At 49.7% G+C, this 18593-nt stretch overlaps 2 protein-coding genes across 9 annotated transcripts in view; one reads left to right on the top strand and one right to left on the bottom strand.

Moving 5' to 3' along the window:
* LOC129547585 (15 kDa protein B-like) lies at positions 1–4103 on the top strand. The gene is made up of 4 exons (XM_055413325.2): positions 1–249; positions 942–1043; positions 2720–2812; positions 3386–4103. Exons 1-4 carry the CDS (start codon positions 70–72, stop codon positions 3524–3526), a joined length of 516 nt encoding a protein of 171 aa, XP_055269300.2. The 5' UTR covers positions 1–69; the 3' UTR covers positions 3527–4103.
* A 1778-nt stretch (positions 4104–5881) lies between these two features.
* The window catches only part of KLHL18 (kelch like family member 18), a 52634-nt gene continuing 39922 nt past the window's right edge, over positions 5882–18593 (bottom strand). For 2 of the 8 annotated variants that reach the window (XM_088831772.1, XM_088831773.1), the window contains exons 9-11: positions 17271–17382; positions 16248–16598; positions 5891–13720 (exon numbers count right to left, since the gene is read on the bottom strand). In XM_088831772.1, the coding sequence (XP_088687898.1) occupies positions 13589–13720; positions 16248–16598; positions 17271–17382 (595 nt within the window). In that variant the 3' untranslated portion in view covers positions 5891–13588. Of the gene's footprint in view, positions 16599–17270; positions 17383–18593 lie in introns of all 8 variants that reach the window. The other 6 variants (XR_016036214.1, XM_088831775.1, XM_088831774.1 and 3 more) reach the window with 6 other exon arrangements.

Raw genomic sequence — 18593 nt, 5'->3', positions numbered from 1 at the left:
ACCTTGGGCAAGGCTGCGTGATTACCACTTAAAAGGGACCGCGAGTGGCAGAGGATCCGAGGAGGGACGATGGCAGGGGTTTGGAAGGCCCTGGTGCTGGTGGCAGGCTTGGCAGCCGTGGCCTGCGTGGCCCAGCGTGGTCTGAGCTATGAAGAGATTGTCGCCCAGGCCCTGAAGTTCTTCAACCAGGGGAGGCGAGGACAGCGCATCTTCGGCCTGCTGGAAAGCACCCCGCCGCCACCTGATTTGGTGAGTGTCAGGGGCTCAAGCCCGGGGAGCAGGCACCACCTACCTCACAGCATCCCGTGAGGCCAGCAGGCAGGAGCGAGTGCCCCAAACAGGCACAAAGTGCTTGGTTAACAGGAGATGCCATTGTTATTACTATACTGTTTCTCCACTCAGAAGGTGAAACAGAGACTGTAATCTCTCTCCGGCCTGACAGCTGGCTAGCTGATCAATGCCGGGATTTGCCCAAGGATGGAATGTGCAGTCTGGGAGTCCCTTCCACACTCAGGCCCTGGACTTGAAGGCATAAGCAGAGCTGTTTCAAAGGATGGACAGGAGACAGACTGGTCCCACCAGAAGACACCTCACCAGCGCCTTCCAGGGTCCCCCTTCCCACCCCCTTACCTCTCTCTTGGCAGTTGAGCGTGGGAGGCAAGTATTCTAGGTCCTTTGTCACAGAAGAGGAGGTTGAGGTGCAGAGGTGGGAGGTGACCCCTCAAGGTGGTCCAGCCATGAAGTGGTGGCCTCCGCTGGTTTCCAGAAGCCCTGCACGCCTTCAGTCTCTGCTGAGGCAGTTTGAAGCGGCCGCCTCTCTTAGGTGGGAAGTGCAGACCTCGGGCAAACCCTGTCCAACTTGAAACTGTGACCTCTTTCCTCCCTGCCTTTGTTCTCTCCTGTGTAAAAGGGAGATGACCGTGACTCTTCTGCTTCTTTAGAACTCCACCACGATCCCGCTCAACTTCAGGATTAAAGAGACCGTGTGCTTTCTGTTCCGGTACCGCCGAAGGCCCCGACAGTGTCCTTTCCGGGAGGGCGGGGTGAGTCTCCCACCCATCCCCTGGCTCCCCGCCCCAATGAGCAGGACAAGGAACCTCCTCTTTCTCTCACCTCCTTCCCTCCTTCCCGGAGGCCGGGATTGCTTCCACCCACCCACAGACAGGTGCGGTTTGACTGTGGAAGCTTTTTTTAAAAATTGGGGTTTTCCTTATGGCTTTTTCTTACTACAAATTATCGATCCTTATTAGAAAAGCAACAGACGCTGAAGAAGCGACTAAATATTAAAAGAGAAAGAACAAAGGGGGCCATAATCCACCTCAGTTCAGTTCAGTCACTCAGTCGTGTCTGACTCTTTGTGACCCCATGGACTGCAGCACGCCAGTCCTCCCTGTCCATCACCAACTCCTGGAGCTTACTCAGACTCATGTCCGTGAGTCAGTGATGCCATCCAACCATCTCATCCTCTGTCGTCCCCTTCTCCTGCCTTCAATCTTTCCCAGCATCAGGGTCTTTTCCAATGAGTTAGTTCTTCAAATCAGGTGGCCAAAGTATTGGAGTTTCAGCTTCAGCATCAGTTCTTCCAATGAATATTCAGGACTGATTTCCTTTAGGATGGACTGGGTGGATCTCCTTGCAGTCCAAGGGACTCTCAAGAGTCTTCTCCAACACCACAGTTGAAAAGCATAAATTATTTTTCAGTTTTTGTTGATGTTTTTATAATCCACCCAGATAACTGCTGACTTTATTTTTCTGGGCTCCAAAATCACTGCAGATGGTGATTGCAGCCGTGAAATTAAAAGACGCTTACTCCTTGGAAGGAAAGTTATGACCAACCTAGACAGCATATTAAAAAGCAGAGACATTACTTTGCCAACAAAGGTCCATCTAGTCAAAGCTATGGTTTTTCCAGTGGTCATGTATGGATGTGAGAGTTGGACTATAAAGAAAGCTGAGCGCAGAAGAATTGATGCTTTTGAACTGTGGTGCTGGAGAAGACTCTTGAGAGTTTCTTGGACTGCAAGGAGATCCAACCAGTCCATCCTAAAGGAGATCAGTCCTGGGTGTTCATTGGAAGGACTGATGTTGAAGCTGAAACTCTGATACTTTGGCCACCTGATGCGAAGAGCTGACTCATTTGAAAAGACCCTGATGCTGGGAAAGATTGAGGGCAGGAGGAGAAGGGGAGGACAGAGGATGAGATGGTTGGATGGCATCATCAATTTGAAGGACATGGGTTTGCCTTGACTCCAGGAGTTAGTTGGTGATGGACAGGGAGGCCTGGCATGCTTCGGTTCATGGGGTCGCAAAGAGTCGGACATGACTGAGGACTGAACTGAACAGATAACTGCTTTTCTAAAATTAGGAAAATACTATATTATAGCAAACTAACAAAATTTAGAGAAGCGAAGTAAAAAACAAAAAGTCTGCAACCGCACTACTCAGGAGACAACATTGACTGCTGGTGTATCATCTTCGGTACCTTCTGGATGTACACAGGAGTGTTTTAAACTCCCTCTCGGCTAATTTATGGAGACTCTTTCCCGTGTAAGAACTGGCATGAAAGTCCTTAATGCTATCGGGTGCGCACGGAGCCTGCCCGGGCGTCCCCAGAGACCGCTGCTCCCTCCGGCGTCTAGCGGGTGGATTGGAGTTCGGGAGCCGGGGGACCCGGGCGAGGGCGCCGTCCGCTGCAGCCCGTGTGCTTGCTCCCTGGCAGGAGGAGCGGAACTGCACCGGCGCCTTCTTCATGCTGCGGCAACTCCGCCTCCTGTCGCTCAACTGCGTGCCGGACCGTGAGCTGGAGCCGGAGGTGAGCCCCTGCGCCCTTACCTGCCCCAGTTCCCGTCTTGGCGGCGCTCTGCCCGGTGACCGCCAGTGATCGAGGGTCCCTCACCCGGGCCACTGACTTAGGCGCGTGGAACCTCAATTCTGGAGGTCCCAGACCTTAGACCTGGAAACTGAACTGGTCTAAACGCAAGTAGTCGGGAGGGAGGAGGCGTGGCCAGACCTTGATGATTGATGGCTAGTCTTCTGGCAGGAGGGGATGGGGGCCGGAACTGATGGTCTCCTCCTGGAGCTGGGAGGGCACTCAGTCTTCCACCGGCTGTTCTCTGGGCCTTGAGCTCTGGTAACCCGCCTCCCCATTCCACTTTTGGGAAGACAAGCCGGAGGTGGAGCCTCCTGGTAAGTGAGTGCAATAGCCGGGATGGACAAGAGTGGCAGGCGTTCCTAGCCCCTCTGGGCTTTTGGGGGAGGGCCTGACTGGGGGCCCCTCCAGCGCCATCGTAAGGTCATTCTCCGGGCCTCAAGACTCATCCCCACCTGGGGGGGGCGGGGAGGGCGGCGATCGATGAGGGCGCTCACCTCAGCATCACTTCCGCAGCCCCGCCGGGTGAGGCTCTCTGCTGGGTCCTCTGGGGAAGACCCTCCAGAACTTGACAGCTCCAGTCTGCCACCTGCAGCCAGGGACCTGTACGAGAGAACCAAGTACGACATCCTCTCCAACATCCTGAGGAATTTCTAGGGCTGGAGAAGGGAAGGGATGCCCTGCAAGCCCACAGCGACCTGCGATTCCCACCCATTCTCTTCCTCTGCTCCCCTAGCACTCCCTGGCCTGCAAATGAGCCCACCCATACTCCTCTGCCTTTGCATACCTGCTTCCCTCTGCCGGGGGATTTCTGCCCATCCTGTGTCTGTGGATGCTCCATATCCTTCCAGGCACAGGTCCAGAGTCACCTCCCCGGGGAAGTCTCTCTGCTCTTCCCTGAGCAGCACAAGTGTCCTTCCCTTCTCTGTGGTGCAGTCACGATCCTCAAACTATGCTGGCAAGTACCAGCTGCATCCCGGGCTCCAGAGCACTGTCTCTCCTCCCAGCGGGGCACTCCTGTGCAGCTGCAGGTGGCTGGGGAGGGAGTTTCTCTGCCAAGTGCTCCTGAATCCCGGGAGGGCAGTTATTTCTGGGCAGGACCCTGAATGCCCCCATTCCCTGCCCAGCCACTGTGACAACAAAATGTCCCTTCATATATCTAGCACCGCCAAGAGGGGGCCAGCGCATCTTCCACTGAGAGCGAAACTCAATAAAACGTTTCTAAGTTAAACAATTATGTGAATAAGTGAATGAATCAAGTGTCAGGGATGAGCCAGCTGGACTTGGGAGGAAGAGACCAAGGAGGCAGGTCCTGGGGGTGAGATTCCACTGTATACCCTGGGTACACAGATTCCCCATGGTCAGGGCAGAGACAATGACAAGAAACAGGGTGATAATGAGGGGTGCCATCTGAGGGCCATCGTGGGAGCTCAAGAAGGCAAAGTAACCTGTCCCCAGGTTATTCTGGAACCACCTTTCCTTCTTTTCAGCTCCCTTTATTCTTCCTTCTTTATCATAAGGCTCCAGCCAGAACCTCTTCCGGATCCCCAGACTCACATGTCAGATGGCCTCATAGACGCCTTCCCATGGACGTCCCAGGGGTACCACCCACTCAGAATCTTCCCTCCAGACGGCCCTTCTTAGTGCCCATCCCAGCCCAATCTAGCTGATGGCAGCCTCATCCACCCAAGGACCTGAGCCTTGCTCAGACTCTGCTGTTTCTCAGGGAGAGTCTGGTTTTGGAGAGAGTTGGTCTCGGTTCCTGATCCATCCAGCCCTGAGAAGAGGGCCTGGCATATGGCAGTTGTTCAGTAAATACCTGTTGAGTGGACAACAGCCCTTTTCTTCTCACCAGTAGGCCCCCGTTTTCAAGTCTTTGCTAGAGAAATATCTGTGGGAAACTCCCTCATTTGAGTAAAGTGTAGAGCCCCTTGGGGGAATGGGTTTTTTCAGCCAGGGCTTCCCTGGTAGCTCACCTGGTAAAGAGTCCGTCTGCAATGCTGGAGACCCTGGTTCACTTCTTGGGTCAGAAAGATCCCCTGAAGAAAGGAGAGGCCACGAACTCCAGTATTCTTGCCTGGAGAATTCCATGGACAGAGGAGCCTGATGGGCTACAGTCTATGGGGTCGCAAAGAGACAGACATGACTGAGCGACTAAGCACAGTACAGGGAAGCCAAGGACTCCTATTAATGATAATAGCCATGATTTATGAACGCTACTTCCCAGTGAACGGAAACACACTTCTCAGGTCTTAGAGCAGTATTGCAAGGTGCATGCATCACCAGCAACTTTTAGTGAGAAAACTATGCCTCAAGGAAATTGGTTGACTTGACTGTAGTCCACACTCCAACCCCCTTGTAATCTAAATCAAGGAGTGTGTAATCTAAATCTAAATCTAAATCGAGGGAGTGACCCTCGGGTGGGAAACGGGCAGGTTTTCGTGGACCAGGATAAACTAGACCTCAGACCATCTCCCTGTGGTGGGGCGATGATGTTCACCTGGAGAAGGCCCTTGTAGCTTTTGGAGCCCCACAGAAGGTGCCAGCAGCTGAGCCACACCATGTATCACCCCCTTGCCTGACCTCCACCCCGAGAGAGTACTCCCAGGCCTCATCCAGGTCTTCTGTGGGGCTCTGGACACTGATGGGGCTCAGCAACTTCTCCCTGGAAGTTCAGGACTCATCTGTGGTGGTCAATGCTGCATCACATGAGGTCTGGGGAAGCCAGCCCATCATACTGTACCCAGCGAGAGGCAGGCCTATGGGACCAGCCACCAGGCTCTGCTGGGCGGCCCTGCTGTGTTCTCCTAGCCCCAGCATGATCAGGCCCTGAGACAGCACCAAGGCACCAAACACAGCTCAGCCTCTTGGCCTTGGCAGCTTCTGAGTCTTCAGAGCCATCAGAGCAAGACTGAGAAGGGAGAATTCACTGGGGTTGGGCGTGGGAACACAATGGGTGAACAGACCTCTAGGTTAACATCGAAAAGACTGCAGGAATCAACTTTCTCTCCCTGTACAGACACTTGTAGCTCAGCTGATAAAGAATCTGCCTGCAATGCAGGAGACGTGGGTTCAATTCCTGAGTCGGGGAGATTCCCTGGAGAAGGAAAAGGCCACTCACTCCAGTATTCTTGCCTGGAGAATCCCGTGGGCAGAGGAACCTGGCAAGCTACAGTCCATGGCGTCGCAAGAGCTGGACAGGACTCAGTGACTAAACCACCATCACCACAGACAGATACAATGTGAGCTTTATTTTTAAAAGAAAAAATGACCATAGTCATTTTATGTCCCATTTTACAACCAGCTTATTTTCATTTAACCTATCAGCCAATACACTTCAGTCACTATTGGCTCATGTTTTTTTTTTCTTTCCTATCTTATTCTCCATTGGGTGACTAGACCTCCATTTATTTAAATTACTCCTGCTGTTGAAGTTGTTTCCGGTTTTTTTGCTTTGTTTTAAAACAATGTTGAGATAAAAAAAGTTCCTAGAATGGAAATAGTATCAGGGTCTACGAACATGTTAAAAACTTAATGTATTGCTAAATTACTATCGAGGATTGTAGACAGTAGTTAAGCAACATTGCTCTTCTGGCAGTTTTATTTATGCTACTTGGAAACAGGGAGTGGCCTGAGTGCCCAGCTACTAGAGGAATGGTTAAGTAATTTGTGTTATACTCACTGGATTGCATATTGTACAGCCTTTAGGGTAAATCTGAAGACAATGTTATATCAAGGAAAACGCTTGTGTTAGACTCGAGCAAAGGACTTGCTAAGCTGGGTTTGTTCCCACGTGATGGAGACCACAGTGCCCTTGGAGTCCACAGGTCCCCTCATCATCTCGGCCTGAACTGCACCCCAGGATCTGGCGCCCCAGAAGAGACAGTAAATCTTGGGGACTTAGAAGCCACAGTGCAAATCAGTGTCCAACTGTGGTTTGTTTTTTTTAAAACAGCTTTATTGAGCTGTAACTGACATAGAATAACTTGCACATATTCTAAGTATACATTTGATAAGTTTGACATAATGTACATCTGTGAAACCATCCCCACAAGATAGTGCACATACCCACCATCCCTCCAAAGTTTCCTCAGTTCAGTTCAGTCGCTCAGTCGTGTCCGACTCTCCGCGACCCCATGAATCATAGCACGCCAGGCCTCCCTGTCCATCACCAACTCCCGGAGTTCACTCAAACTCATGTCCACAGAGTCGGTGATGCCATCCAGCCATCTCATTCTCTGTCGTCCCCGTCTCCTCCTGCTCCCAATCCCTTTGGGTCTTTTCCAGTGAGTCTGCTCGTCGCATGAGGTGGCCAAAGTATTGGAGTTTCAGCTTTTGCATCAGTCCTTCCAATGAACACCCAGGACTGATCTCCTTTAGAATGGACTGGTTGGATCTCCTTGAAGTCCAAGGGACTCTCAAGAGTCTTTTCCAGCACCACAGTTCAAAAGCATTAATTCTTCGGTGCTCAGCTTTCTTCACAGTCCAACTCTCACATCCATACATGACCACAGGAAAAACCATTGCCTTGACTAGACGGACCTTGGTTGGAAAAGTAATGTTTCCTCACACCCCTTTAAATTCTGATTCCTCCCCAACACCCTCCTCCTCAACCCCGCTGTCCTCAGGCAACCAGTGACCTACTTTCTGTTGCTACATGTTCGTTGACATTTTCTACTTGTTCACTCAGTCATCTCCAACTCCTTGTGACCCCAGGAACCGCAGCACGCCAGGCTTCCCAGTCCTTCACCAACCCGGAGCTTGCGCAAACTCATGTCCATCAAGTTGCTGATGTCATCCGACCATGTCATCCTCTGTCGTCCCCTTCTCCTCCTGCCTTCAATCTTTCCCAGCATCACGGCCTTTTCTAATGAGTCAGCCCTTCCCATCAGGTGGCCAAAGGATTGGAGTTTCAGCATCAGCCCTTCCAATGAATATTCAGGACTGATCTCCTGTAGGATTGACTGGTTTTATCTCCTTGCAGTCCAAGGGACTCTCAAGAGTCTTCTCCAGCACCACAGTTTGAAGGCATCAATTCTTTGGCGCTCAGCCTTCTTTATGGTCCAGCTCTCACATCCATACATGACTATTGGAGAAACCATAGCTTTGACTAGATGTCTGGACTTTTGTCGGCAAAGTAATGTCTCTTTTTAATATGTTGATCACTGCTTTTCTTCCAAGGAGCAGGTGGCTTTCAATTTCATGGCTGCAGTCATTGTCTACAGTGGTTTTGGAGCCCAACAAAATAAAGTCTGTCACTGTTTCCATTGTTTCCTCATCAATTTGCCATGAAGTGCTGGGTCGAGTTCTATATAAAGGGAAATCTGCTACAGACTGGGGGTTTGTGTTCCCTCAAAATTCACATGCTGAACTCCTAACCTCTAAAGTAATGGTATTTGCAGACTGGGCATTTGGGATGTATTGACATTAGGTCATGAGGGCTCTGGGATAACTGATGTTATAAAAGGGACGGTGGAGAGCTCCCATGCCATCCCCGTCACATGAAGACACACAGCAAAAAGGCAGCTGTCTGTGAACCAGGAAGCGGGACCTCACTAGACACTGAATCTGCCAGTCCCTTCATCTTGAGCTTCCCATCCTCCAGAATTGTGAGAAATAAACTTATGCTGTCTATAAGCCAGTTGGTCTTTGGTAATTTTTACAGCAGCCTGAACAGACCAAGACAGAGCACACAGCAACGTCCTCCTCTTTTGACCGGCTTCTTTCACTAAGCATCATTATTTTGAGATTCTTTCACGTTGTATCAAAACATCAATCATTCCAATCTCCTAAGAGAAGTGGGTATCCACCCTCAGGGGACCTGGAGACAAGTGAAAAAACTGAATTAGAAATTTAGAATTATCCTTCAAATAATAGGCCCAGATGGCTTCACTGGTGAATTCTATCAAATATTTTTTAAAAATAGTACTAATTCTTCACAAACTCTTACAGAAATAAAGAAGGAGCAAACACTTCACTCATTCTATGAGGCCAGTACCACAGGCCAAGGACATCACAAGAAAAGAAAACTACAGAATATAGCTCCAGTGAACACAGATGTATTATAAAAAACTACTTTAAAAAAATCAGCAAGCCATTCAGCAACATAAAAAGGATTATACACCATGAGTGACTGAGATTTATTCTAGGAATTCAATGTTGTATCAGTATCTTGAAAATCAATTAATGTTATATACCATATTAACAGCTGAAAGGACAAAAACCAAACCATGTGATAATCTCAATAGGTGCAGGAAAAGCATCTGATGAAATCTAATACCTATTCATGACAAAACCTCAGCTAAGTGAGAATACAATGCAATTTCCTTAACTTGAAAAAGGTCACTGATGAAAACCCCACAGCTGAACACATTCACTGGTGAAGGACTGGGTTTTCCGACCTCAGACTGAGAGCAAGGTAACCATGTCTCTGTGTGTCATTTATGCACTACACTGTACAGCAGGCTCTTTTATATATATATATTTTTAGCCAGGTCATGCAGCTTGTGGCATCTAAATTCCCCAACCAGGATTGAACCCAGGCCATGGCAGTGAGAGCTCTGAGTCCTAACTACTAGGTTACCAGGGAACTCCCTATACTGGAGGTTCTAACCAGTGCAACAAAGCAGGAAAAAATTAAAGGCATCTATATTGGAAAGAGAAAAGCAAAACTATCTTTATTCACAGATGGAATATCATATGCGTAGAAAATCCCAAGGAATACAGATATGTGAAAAATTGTTTTAAAGATAAAAACTTTAAAGGGAATTCCCTGGTAGTCTAGTAGTCAGGAGTTCCCCAGTGGTCTAGTAGTTAGGATTTGGGGCTTTCACTGCCACGGCTCAGGTTCAACACCTGGTTGGGGAACATCCCTCAAGCTGTGCAGCACAGCCAAAAAGGAAAGAAAGAATAACTAATGAGTTTGGTAACGTCACAGGATACAAGATCAATATACAAAAAACCAATGGTATTTCTACATACTAGCAAAAAACACCTCCCCAAATAAAATCAAGTCAGTGTAGTTCCATCCACACAGCACAAAAAACAAAAGCAGTCAGGATCAGCTTAACAGAAGGAAGTGCAACACTTCAAAAATGAGGAAATATTGCTGGGAGAAATCAAGAAAGATCTAAACAAATGACAAACATTCCATGTTTGTGGACTGGAAGATTCTGCACTGTCAGGATGCTAATTCTCCCCAAATTGATCTCTACATTGAACACAGTATCTATTAAAAACCCAGGAAGCTTTTGTAGAAACTGACAAGCTGACCTATAAAAGCTAATAGGAATGCAAAGTACCTAAAATATTCAAAAGGCTTTTTAAAAATAACAAAGCTGGAGGACTTACATTATCTATTTTTAAGACTTACTTTAAAGCTGGAAAACTCAGTGCCATACAATCATCATGGTATTGGCTCATGGACAGGCATATAGATCAGCGGAACAGAACTGAGAGTCTAGAAATAAACCCTTATATTTATGGCTAACTGATTTCAACAAAGGCACCAAAGCAAGTCAATGGAGGAAGAGACAGTCTTTGCAGCAAATGTGCTGGGAAAAATGGATACACACACACAGACACAAAATGAATTTTAAAATTAACTTACATGGATTCTACACCTACACAAGAGCTAAAATTATAAAACTTCCAGAAGAATTTCTTCATGACCTTGGGTTAGGCAAAACTCTTAAGATATGACACCAAAAAGTACAATCCATAAAAGAATTCATAAAACTAAACTAAAATTAAAAACTTCTACAACACTATTAAGAAAATGAAAAGATGAGCCATAGGCTGCGAGAAAATATCTGCAAATCATTATCTGATAAAGGATTTGTATCTAGAATATGTAAAGAATTCTTTAACTCAGTAGGACATATGACCCAACTTACAAAGGGGCAAGTTTCCATTGATATTTTATTACAGATATACAAATGGCTAACAAGAACATGAAAAGATGCTCAAAACCATTAGCCATTAGAGAAATACAAATTGTCATTTTCTTAGAAGGTTCCACATAAGCTTACCGTATGTATGATCCAGCAATTCTGCTCCTAGCAATCTACCTGAGGAATGAAAACGTATGTGCACAAAAACTTGTACATCATAGTAGTACTGTTCATAAAAGCCCCACATTGGAAACAAATATTCATCAACTGGTGAAAAAAAATGGATAAACAAAATGTGGTATTTGCATACAGTGGAATACTACTCACAGGAACAATAAAATAAAAAGAACAAACTACTGATGCCTTCTATGACATCAGTGAGTGTCAGAAACAGTATTCCAAGGGAAGAAGCCAGACACAAAAGACCACATATTGCATGATCCCATTTACATAAAACATCTAGAACAAGGAAGTCCATAGAGACAGAAAGCAAAATAGTGGCTGCCCAAGGATGAGGGTGCGAATGGGGACTAACTGCATATGGGCACAAGGAAACTCTATGGAGTGATGAAAATGTCGTAACATGGGGCAGTGGCAATGGTTGCACGACTCTGAACGTTTACTACAAACTACTGAACTGCACACTTACAGTGAGTGAACAAATTATACCTCAATAGAATTATTTTTAAAAACCCAGTGATGCAAAACAAAGGGAAACTAGGAAGCATGATTAGGTGAACTTTGGATCTGCATATACCTGACTGCCCTCAAGTTCTTCAAGAAAACAATGGTTGTGTCTCTTCTATGTGTCTGGGGCTGGCACACAACAGGGGTGACTCTTAAGGAGCTCACCAGCTCGTGGGTGAGACAAGCACACAGGCCACTGCCCAGCTGGGGTTCAGTTAGAAACAAGCCTGGAGGAGATGTACCAGGCCGACCAGACAGGCCAGACCACAGCAGCCTTCTCTGCCCTGCTGGGTGCTTTGCATTTTTACCCTGAACTGCAAACCGAGAAAAAGAGTTAAACAGGGAACCGAGCTCCATTAGAGAAAAACATTTCATGTCATCACTTGAGATGCAATAGGGAACAGTAAGCCCGGGAGATAACTGGTGAGAACCGTGCAATTCCCCTGCCATTTTTCGGTTGGGTAAAACTATGTTATTGTCAGCAGCAGTAAAAACCAGTGCTGCTGGTCTTTGGGGTGAAGAGGAGTGGGCTCTGTTGCTAGTTGCGAAGGCAGAGGAGTTCAGTGAACAACAAGAGAAATGAAAAGTCAAGCAGATGAGTCGAGCTAGAGCTCCTGGGGCCACCCTGTGCTCCTAGGGTCTTCGGTTCTGAGCAAAGTGGTGTAGGTTACACGGCAAGGGCTGCCAGCACATCACAAGCATTTGACCTTTCTCCCACAGCTAATCTGGTTTCCTGTTTCGACACAAAGGTACCTCTTTCCATAATCCAAACATGGTTTCTTCTCTCTCCCTTGCTGCCCAGCCTGCTTCTCGAAGGCCCGTTGGGGTACTGGGCAGCAGACCTCTACGCTGGGGGCTCGCAGGCTGGATGAATCAGCTGCTCCAGAGGACGAAGACACTGCTCCCCTCAGCTGAACTGGACAGTGAGTGTGGAGATCTGGCCTCAGTTCCTGACAACACTGTTGGTTAGTTGATGAAATCGGGTCAGTTGCTCAGACCTTTGGAGATCATTTCTTTATGCTAAAATGAGTCACGTCAGCTGGTAGTAATAGGCACAAGGGCCTGAACATGGAGGTTACTTACTGAGAGGGCCAAGTGAGGATCCACAGTGCTGGTGGTGTGTTTGTGGGAGTGGCACACCCTTCCAAAAACTTTTAACTGTCATCCGAGAGTGTAACCATTACCCACTGGATGAGGCTGGCTAACAGCTGACTTTAGGAATACTGTGAATGCAGAGTTTCCAAGGACCCACCACCACAGAAACCAGCGTGCAGTCTCAGAAAGACAGATGTGGAATGTGGCTCCATCGGGGCAAGTGGAAACTACACACAGGGGCCCAGTTCTCACACAGGAATGCGCCTATGAACCACGGCGGAGATTTGCCTGCATAAGGACCTGAGCTGTACTCCAGTCCGAGGGAACTGGTCTCTGGGGAGGGGTCAATCTGTGGTTTAAAAAAATTTCCAGTGACTTCCACGTGCACCAAAGCTAAGCACCTCTGCCTTGGAGTATAAAAAAAAAGAGCTGGGTGCTTTGGTTCCAGGCAGTCACAGGCCAGTCACATTCTGCTGAGGAACTCTCATGGAATTTTACGGCAGGGAGTGAAGAAACGGGGGGAGATCCAAGAAAGGGGTGATCTGGACAGGCGCAAACACGCAACATGTTCATGAGGTTTTTTGCATATCTTTTCATTGGAACCCATTCTTATAAAACACACACACGTCTCTTTGAAGACTACGTCTGCCATCCAGTTGGGCTTTTCTCTTATTTTCACAGAAACATTTTCACTTTGTCCAATATTTCACTGAAGTACAATAAAAATATGATTCCCCTCTAATTTAAAAAAAAATCAGAGAAGGGCAAGAAGGTATTAGGAGTGTACTCTTTATTTCTCTTTGGTTTCTTAACACAAAAGACATGCGTTCTATAAATAAAAGGAATGAAGATTTTCTGGGAAACAATAAACTGGGGGGAGGGAGAGTCAGAATTCCTACCTACTCACATCTCCGTGGCCAAGTCAAAAGGCTGGTCTTCAGCTCCCATCCTGGCTGTGCTCTCAGACGAAACCCAGAAGAGAAGGCTCCTTGTGTTATTACCTAAGGGGAAATACCCAAGGATGGCTGATGCCACGGCCCTCTGCTCAGAGCTGGGCTGGACCCCAAGGCTCACTGTTCGTAGTGTCTGTCCCACATCCTTTCCACAGTATCTCTGGGTGATGTCTTTTCATGGTTTTCTTGGAAAGGCTCCAACACCAAAGGGTGAGACCAGCCACCTGTGAGAAGTTATGACCATCAGACTGAGGAACCTACCGTGGAGCGTGAAATGTTGGTGTCGGCTCGCTTGTGCTCAGAGCCCAAGTCAAAGCACTGGCTTCACCTTACTCGGAAACGCTGAGCCCAGGCATGGCAGTGTAACTTCCACGCCGGGAGGTGGGAGTAGGTACAGGAAGGCTACCACAAGAGCCTTGGGATCTTGGGAAGATCATGGGAAACTGAGCTCTCAACCCCAATGGCAAAATCTGGGTCAGCATCCTAAGGACCTGGCGAGGCCCACTTGCTGATTCTTAACACATTCACAACTCAGGCTTGTCAGTGCTGTTGCAAATTCACAAAAGGAAGGGGCTTATAATAAGAAGATGTGCATTGGAAACTCCTCTCTTAACAGGAAACACGGACCCCACCCTCCTTCCGAAGTCTACCTCGAGAGGTAAACAGACAGGGAGTGAGAAATGCTGGAGCTCCACCGTGAGCCTGAGCTTAAACTGGATCAGGTTGTTAAGTATTTTAAAATAAAAATACCATTTTCGGGTGCTTTTAGCAGAGGCCCAGCTCCACCTAAGTGGCAGGTGTCAAAGGTATTTCCTCTGGAAACATGGCGATTGAACACTCTGGTAAACCTCCTGGTCCCAGGGTAGGAGAGATGTCTCAGAATGCCACGTTGTGCCTTTCTGAATGGGCTTCCAGGACACCCAGGCAGAGGCGACAATGGGCAGGAGACCAACCAAGTAGACTGGGACCCTGAGACCCAATCTCGCACTGGAAACGTATCTTAAGTCTCTACTGGAAGAATTTTAGGAAAACCTAATTTTGGCAGCAGCAGTTGAGGAACAGCTCCCCTGCCCAGCGCACTGGTCACAGAAGTGTCCTCCCATCGGTTTCCCGCTGTGCAACGTCAAGGTCCCATCCAGGGAGGGCAAAGGAAGAGCGTGGAGTCTCTTCAAGAGGTTGTTTGCTAAGATCATAGGAAGAAATATAAAATCTGTTCTTTGCAGCAGCAAGAGATTCTTTCGGCTTTTACTTCTTTGGGTCGTAAAGCCGGCTTTGCGAGAGTGTAAAGGTCCACCTTGCTGGTCGGTCTGCCAAGGGCTGGAGGGGAGGCCAGACCCCTGGAATTGGCGAGTGGATGGGGGAGCAGCGGACTGGCAGGGGAGAGGAGGCGGCTGGACCAAGCCAGCCGCGGGGCTGGTGGAAGGACCAAGTCCCTGGTTAGATTCTCGAGGTACAATTGGTCGATGTGCCTCAGAAGCGTCATGATGAGGAAAACTATCCGAGAAGGACAGGCGGGCAAATGAGCATCTGGCCGGACCTGCTGTTTCCTGCTGGTCAAGGAAGGGAGAAACGCGAGTGGGGAGGCGCTCTGCATGAGCGCCATGGTGGCAGCAGGAGGGACCACCGGGGCACGCGGGGCCCCTGGCGACGAGCTGGGAGCTCCCCCCAAAAGGGGGGTGGTAACTTAGCCAACTCGCTAAGCCTACGATTAAAAAAGTCCTCTGACAGTGGGTGTGGAGACGAACCCCGTGAGCACCGTGCTACAGGACTGGGTGACAGTGCACTGGTTCCAGACACGCGGGGGGAGCTCAGAGGGAACCCCGCGTGCCCTGCGAGGCCTCGGGACCCTGGGATCCGAAGAATGTGGGAGCGGATACCACCCTTTTCATGGCAGGTGGCAGTTTTCCATTTAAACACGTAACTGCCTTTAGTGTCTTTTACGTTTTCTTCTTGCAAAAAAAAAAAAAAAATGCTCACTTGAAAAAAGTATGTTTCCTTCCAGTTTCTTTCAAGTGTTGCTTTAACTTTCCTTCAGTTTCCTTCAAGTATCTTTTTTTTGTTCTTCTCCCTCGGTTTCTCTCAAATAAGATGAAAAAGACTTCATGGCAATCCCAAAATTAGACACAGGAAAAGTTTCTGTTCTCCCTGCTTGCTCAGCAATGTAGACAAGAATCCTCGGATGGAAAGAGGCGCAGGGGCCCATATGCAGCTGGCCCTGCCATGCTGCAGGCTTGAAGTGAGGACCTCTGGCCTGTGTCCCCTCTCCCCCGGCCGCATCCTGCAGTTTCCAGCAGCCTCGGCCACTGCAGCCGCCCCATCGCAAACTGGCCACGATACGGCTGGCGCGCGGTGGGCGAGGACTGTCAAGATGGAAAGCCCTCTACAGAGGGGCGGCCCACAGAGCTGTGGCGGCTGGGAGGTGAGCTTGGATGGAGCCCGCGGATGTGTGGACCAACCAAGCTGCCCCATGTCACCGGCGGCGGGACCCAGAGGGGCTTCTGTCCCCCGCTGTGTATCTTGGTCACCCAGGCCTGAAGATCACAAGGGCTGCACAGCGAGGGAGGACTTAAGCACCTGAAAACCTGGACCTCCGGCGAGCTCACATTTCACCCTGTCGTCTGGTCCAGCACCTCTCCCCAGGGGGATGGTCCCCGGGAGGGAGTGCTGCCCGTGTTTGTACCAGATCCCTGCCCCACCATGGCCCACCCCTGCGCCTTAGATAGTGAGCAGAGGGATGCAGCCCACACCGACCCCGCCCTCGTGACAGGCCATGGGGGCCATGAACGTCCAGCGGTCCGTGTCCGGGTCGTACATCTCCACCGAGCTCAGGTTGGACTGTCCGTCGTAGCCCCCCACGGCATAGAGCCGCCCGCAGCTGGCCACCAGCGAGACCCGACTCCGGCGCGTGAGCATGGGCACGATCAGGCACCACTGGTCCGCCACTGAGCTGTACACCTCGGCGATGCTGAGGAAGCCCGAGCCGTCGTAGCCCCCGCACACGAACATCTTGCTTCCCAGGGAGGCGGCCCCGTGGCGGCAGCGCTTGTTGAGCATGCTGGCCGCCGGGTGCCACGCGGCCGTGTGGGGGTTGTAGTGCTCCACCTGCAGCGGGGAGAGGGGCGGTCAGTGCCCAGGGAGAGGCCGGGGGGGCGAGCAGCTCTGCCGGGCTGGGCCTGGCCCCGATGCCCGCGTTCCTCAGCTGCCCACCCGCTCGTGAGAGGACAGGGAGACAGCCTGGCCTCACCAGTTCTGTCGACACCTGCGGGAAGGAACCAAGGAGCTGCCCGCAATGCGCTCACTCTCTGTGGTGGCAGAGCAGCGGGAGTTCGGGGTCTCCCGAGATACCCACTGCGTGTTGCCCCTGCAGCCCTGACAGACGGCGGAATGACCACTCAATGGCTCTGGAGCTCTTTTTAAAATAAATGCAATTTCAAGTCAAGTGGCCGGAAGAACGCAACCACCTGAAAGTTCCCACTCTATGACTACACTTCCTCTGGGCAGGAATTTCACCAGGTCTCATGCACTGTTCACTGAGGAAACGACCAGGGTTGGGGTGAGAGTGCTAAGGCCACACTCTAACCCTCTCTGTGCACACGGCGTCCCACGCTCAGAGGCAGCATTTCAGAGCACGTGGCAGATGGCCTGAGGCCCCAAGATGACACTTTCCCTAGCAGTGGCCAGGCTGAGCCTTTTTCCAAAGAATGTCCTTTCAAAATAACTCTCGCAGGTAAAGGGAGTATAGGTGCGCTTAGCCCAGGAGGAGCCCAGACTCACACTGCTGAAGATCTGCAAACCGTCGTGGCCGCCCGACACGTAGATCCTGCCCTCGAAGACTGTAACCCCTGCGGCACTGCGGTTCGAGCTCATCGGGGTCACCACCGTCCACCTTCAGGGAAGAGGCAAAGGAGAAATGGAGCCATGAGATCTGGGGGTCATGCCCTCCCAAGACAGCGGAGGAGGATCTGGAGGAGCTGTGCTGTGTGCTGTCCCACCCTGGACAATCACCCCAATTCTTATGGCCTCCTCCACCACCTCTGCTCAGGTCACTCTGGCTGCCGCCTTTCGCTTAAGCTTCAGGCCCACGCACTCAAAGTCAGGACGCCCAAGAAAGGCCTCTCTGACAGATCTGCTCCTCCCTGATACCTCTGGTCTTGTGAATGGGACCACCAGCCATCTAGCTGCTAGATTTATAGTTTCGGAATTTTCTAAGACCACTTCTCCATCATCAACATTCTGTGGTCACCATATCTCCGCTGGTTTGCCTCCTGGTCACTGCTTGTCCCCACTTCACTACTGTTGCATTGACTCTGGCCTCTTGTGGGACTGTTGCAACTGCCTGGTTTGGGGGGCCTGGATTTCAGATCATTCCCATCTCAACTGGGCACGGAATGTCCTCTGACGACTCCTATTTCCTCTAAGGCGGACTCCAAGTTCCTTAACGTGCTTCTTTGCCACTGGGTCCTCATCCCCTTTCCAGCTGTACCTTCTGCCACGTGCCACCCACACATGCTCCTCAACCTCACACAGCAGCTCTTTCTTATTTGCAAGCCCCTCTCCCCGCTGTCTCTTCTCCCGGGATGCACCTTTCCCCTTAGAAGGTATCTCTGCAACCTGACTCTGCCCCCCGAGCCGTGGGAAGATGGAAGCCCTCCACACTCTGTACCCAAGAGCTCCAGACACAGGCCCCCAGAGGAAGACCATCGCTGTGTGCAGTAGCCCCACAGACGAGGTGCTACTTAAGCATCTTAGACATCCTGCTCGCTGCCTGACACTTAATAGGTTGGTTAAATGTGTGGAATAAAGGCTTAAATGCTCTGTGATGGATCCAATGTGTTTATACTGTAGGATTCAAATACTGAATACAAGCAGATTAAAATACTGAAATGAAAAGCTTGGGCTAACCTTGCTGGTGTTTTTCAATGAGTGTTACACAAAATGAGACCACAGGATGGTGACAGATACAGTGAAATTAAAGAGGTTTCTCTACTGCATAATTTTTTAGTCTTTTAAAATGTTATGGGAAGATGAGGTCTCCGGTGGTACAGACATCAATGTTTCCCAAGCTTCTTTAACCATTTAATGTGTAACTTTTCCCCC

The sequence above is a fragment of the Moschus berezovskii genome, chromosome 24, assembly GCF_049115385.1.
Source record: "Moschus berezovskii isolate FMDL1 chromosome 24, NW_MosBer_1.0, whole genome shotgun sequence".
NCBI lineage: Eukaryota > Metazoa > Chordata > Mammalia > Artiodactyla > Moschidae > Moschus > Moschus berezovskii.
Note: the sequence above shows the minus strand (reverse complement) of the source record. Positions and strands in the feature narration are given on the sequence as shown.

What these genes read in the sequence shown, in the direction of transcription:
- LOC129547585 (XM_055413325.2), top strand. Translation starts at nt 70, where the DNA reads ATGGCAGGGGTTTGGAAGGCCCTGGTGCTGGTGGCAGGCTTGGCAGCC. An exon ending in CCCCGCCGCCACCTGATTTG is followed by an intron (nt 250 to 941) that starts GTGAGTGTCAGG and finishes CTGCTTCTTTAG; the next exon opens with AACTCCACCACGATCCCGCT. An exon ending in GTCCTTTCCGGGAGGGCGGG is followed by an intron (nt 1,044 to 2,719) that starts GTGAGTCTCCCA and finishes GCTCCCTGGCAG; the next exon opens with GAGGAGCGGAACTGCACCGG.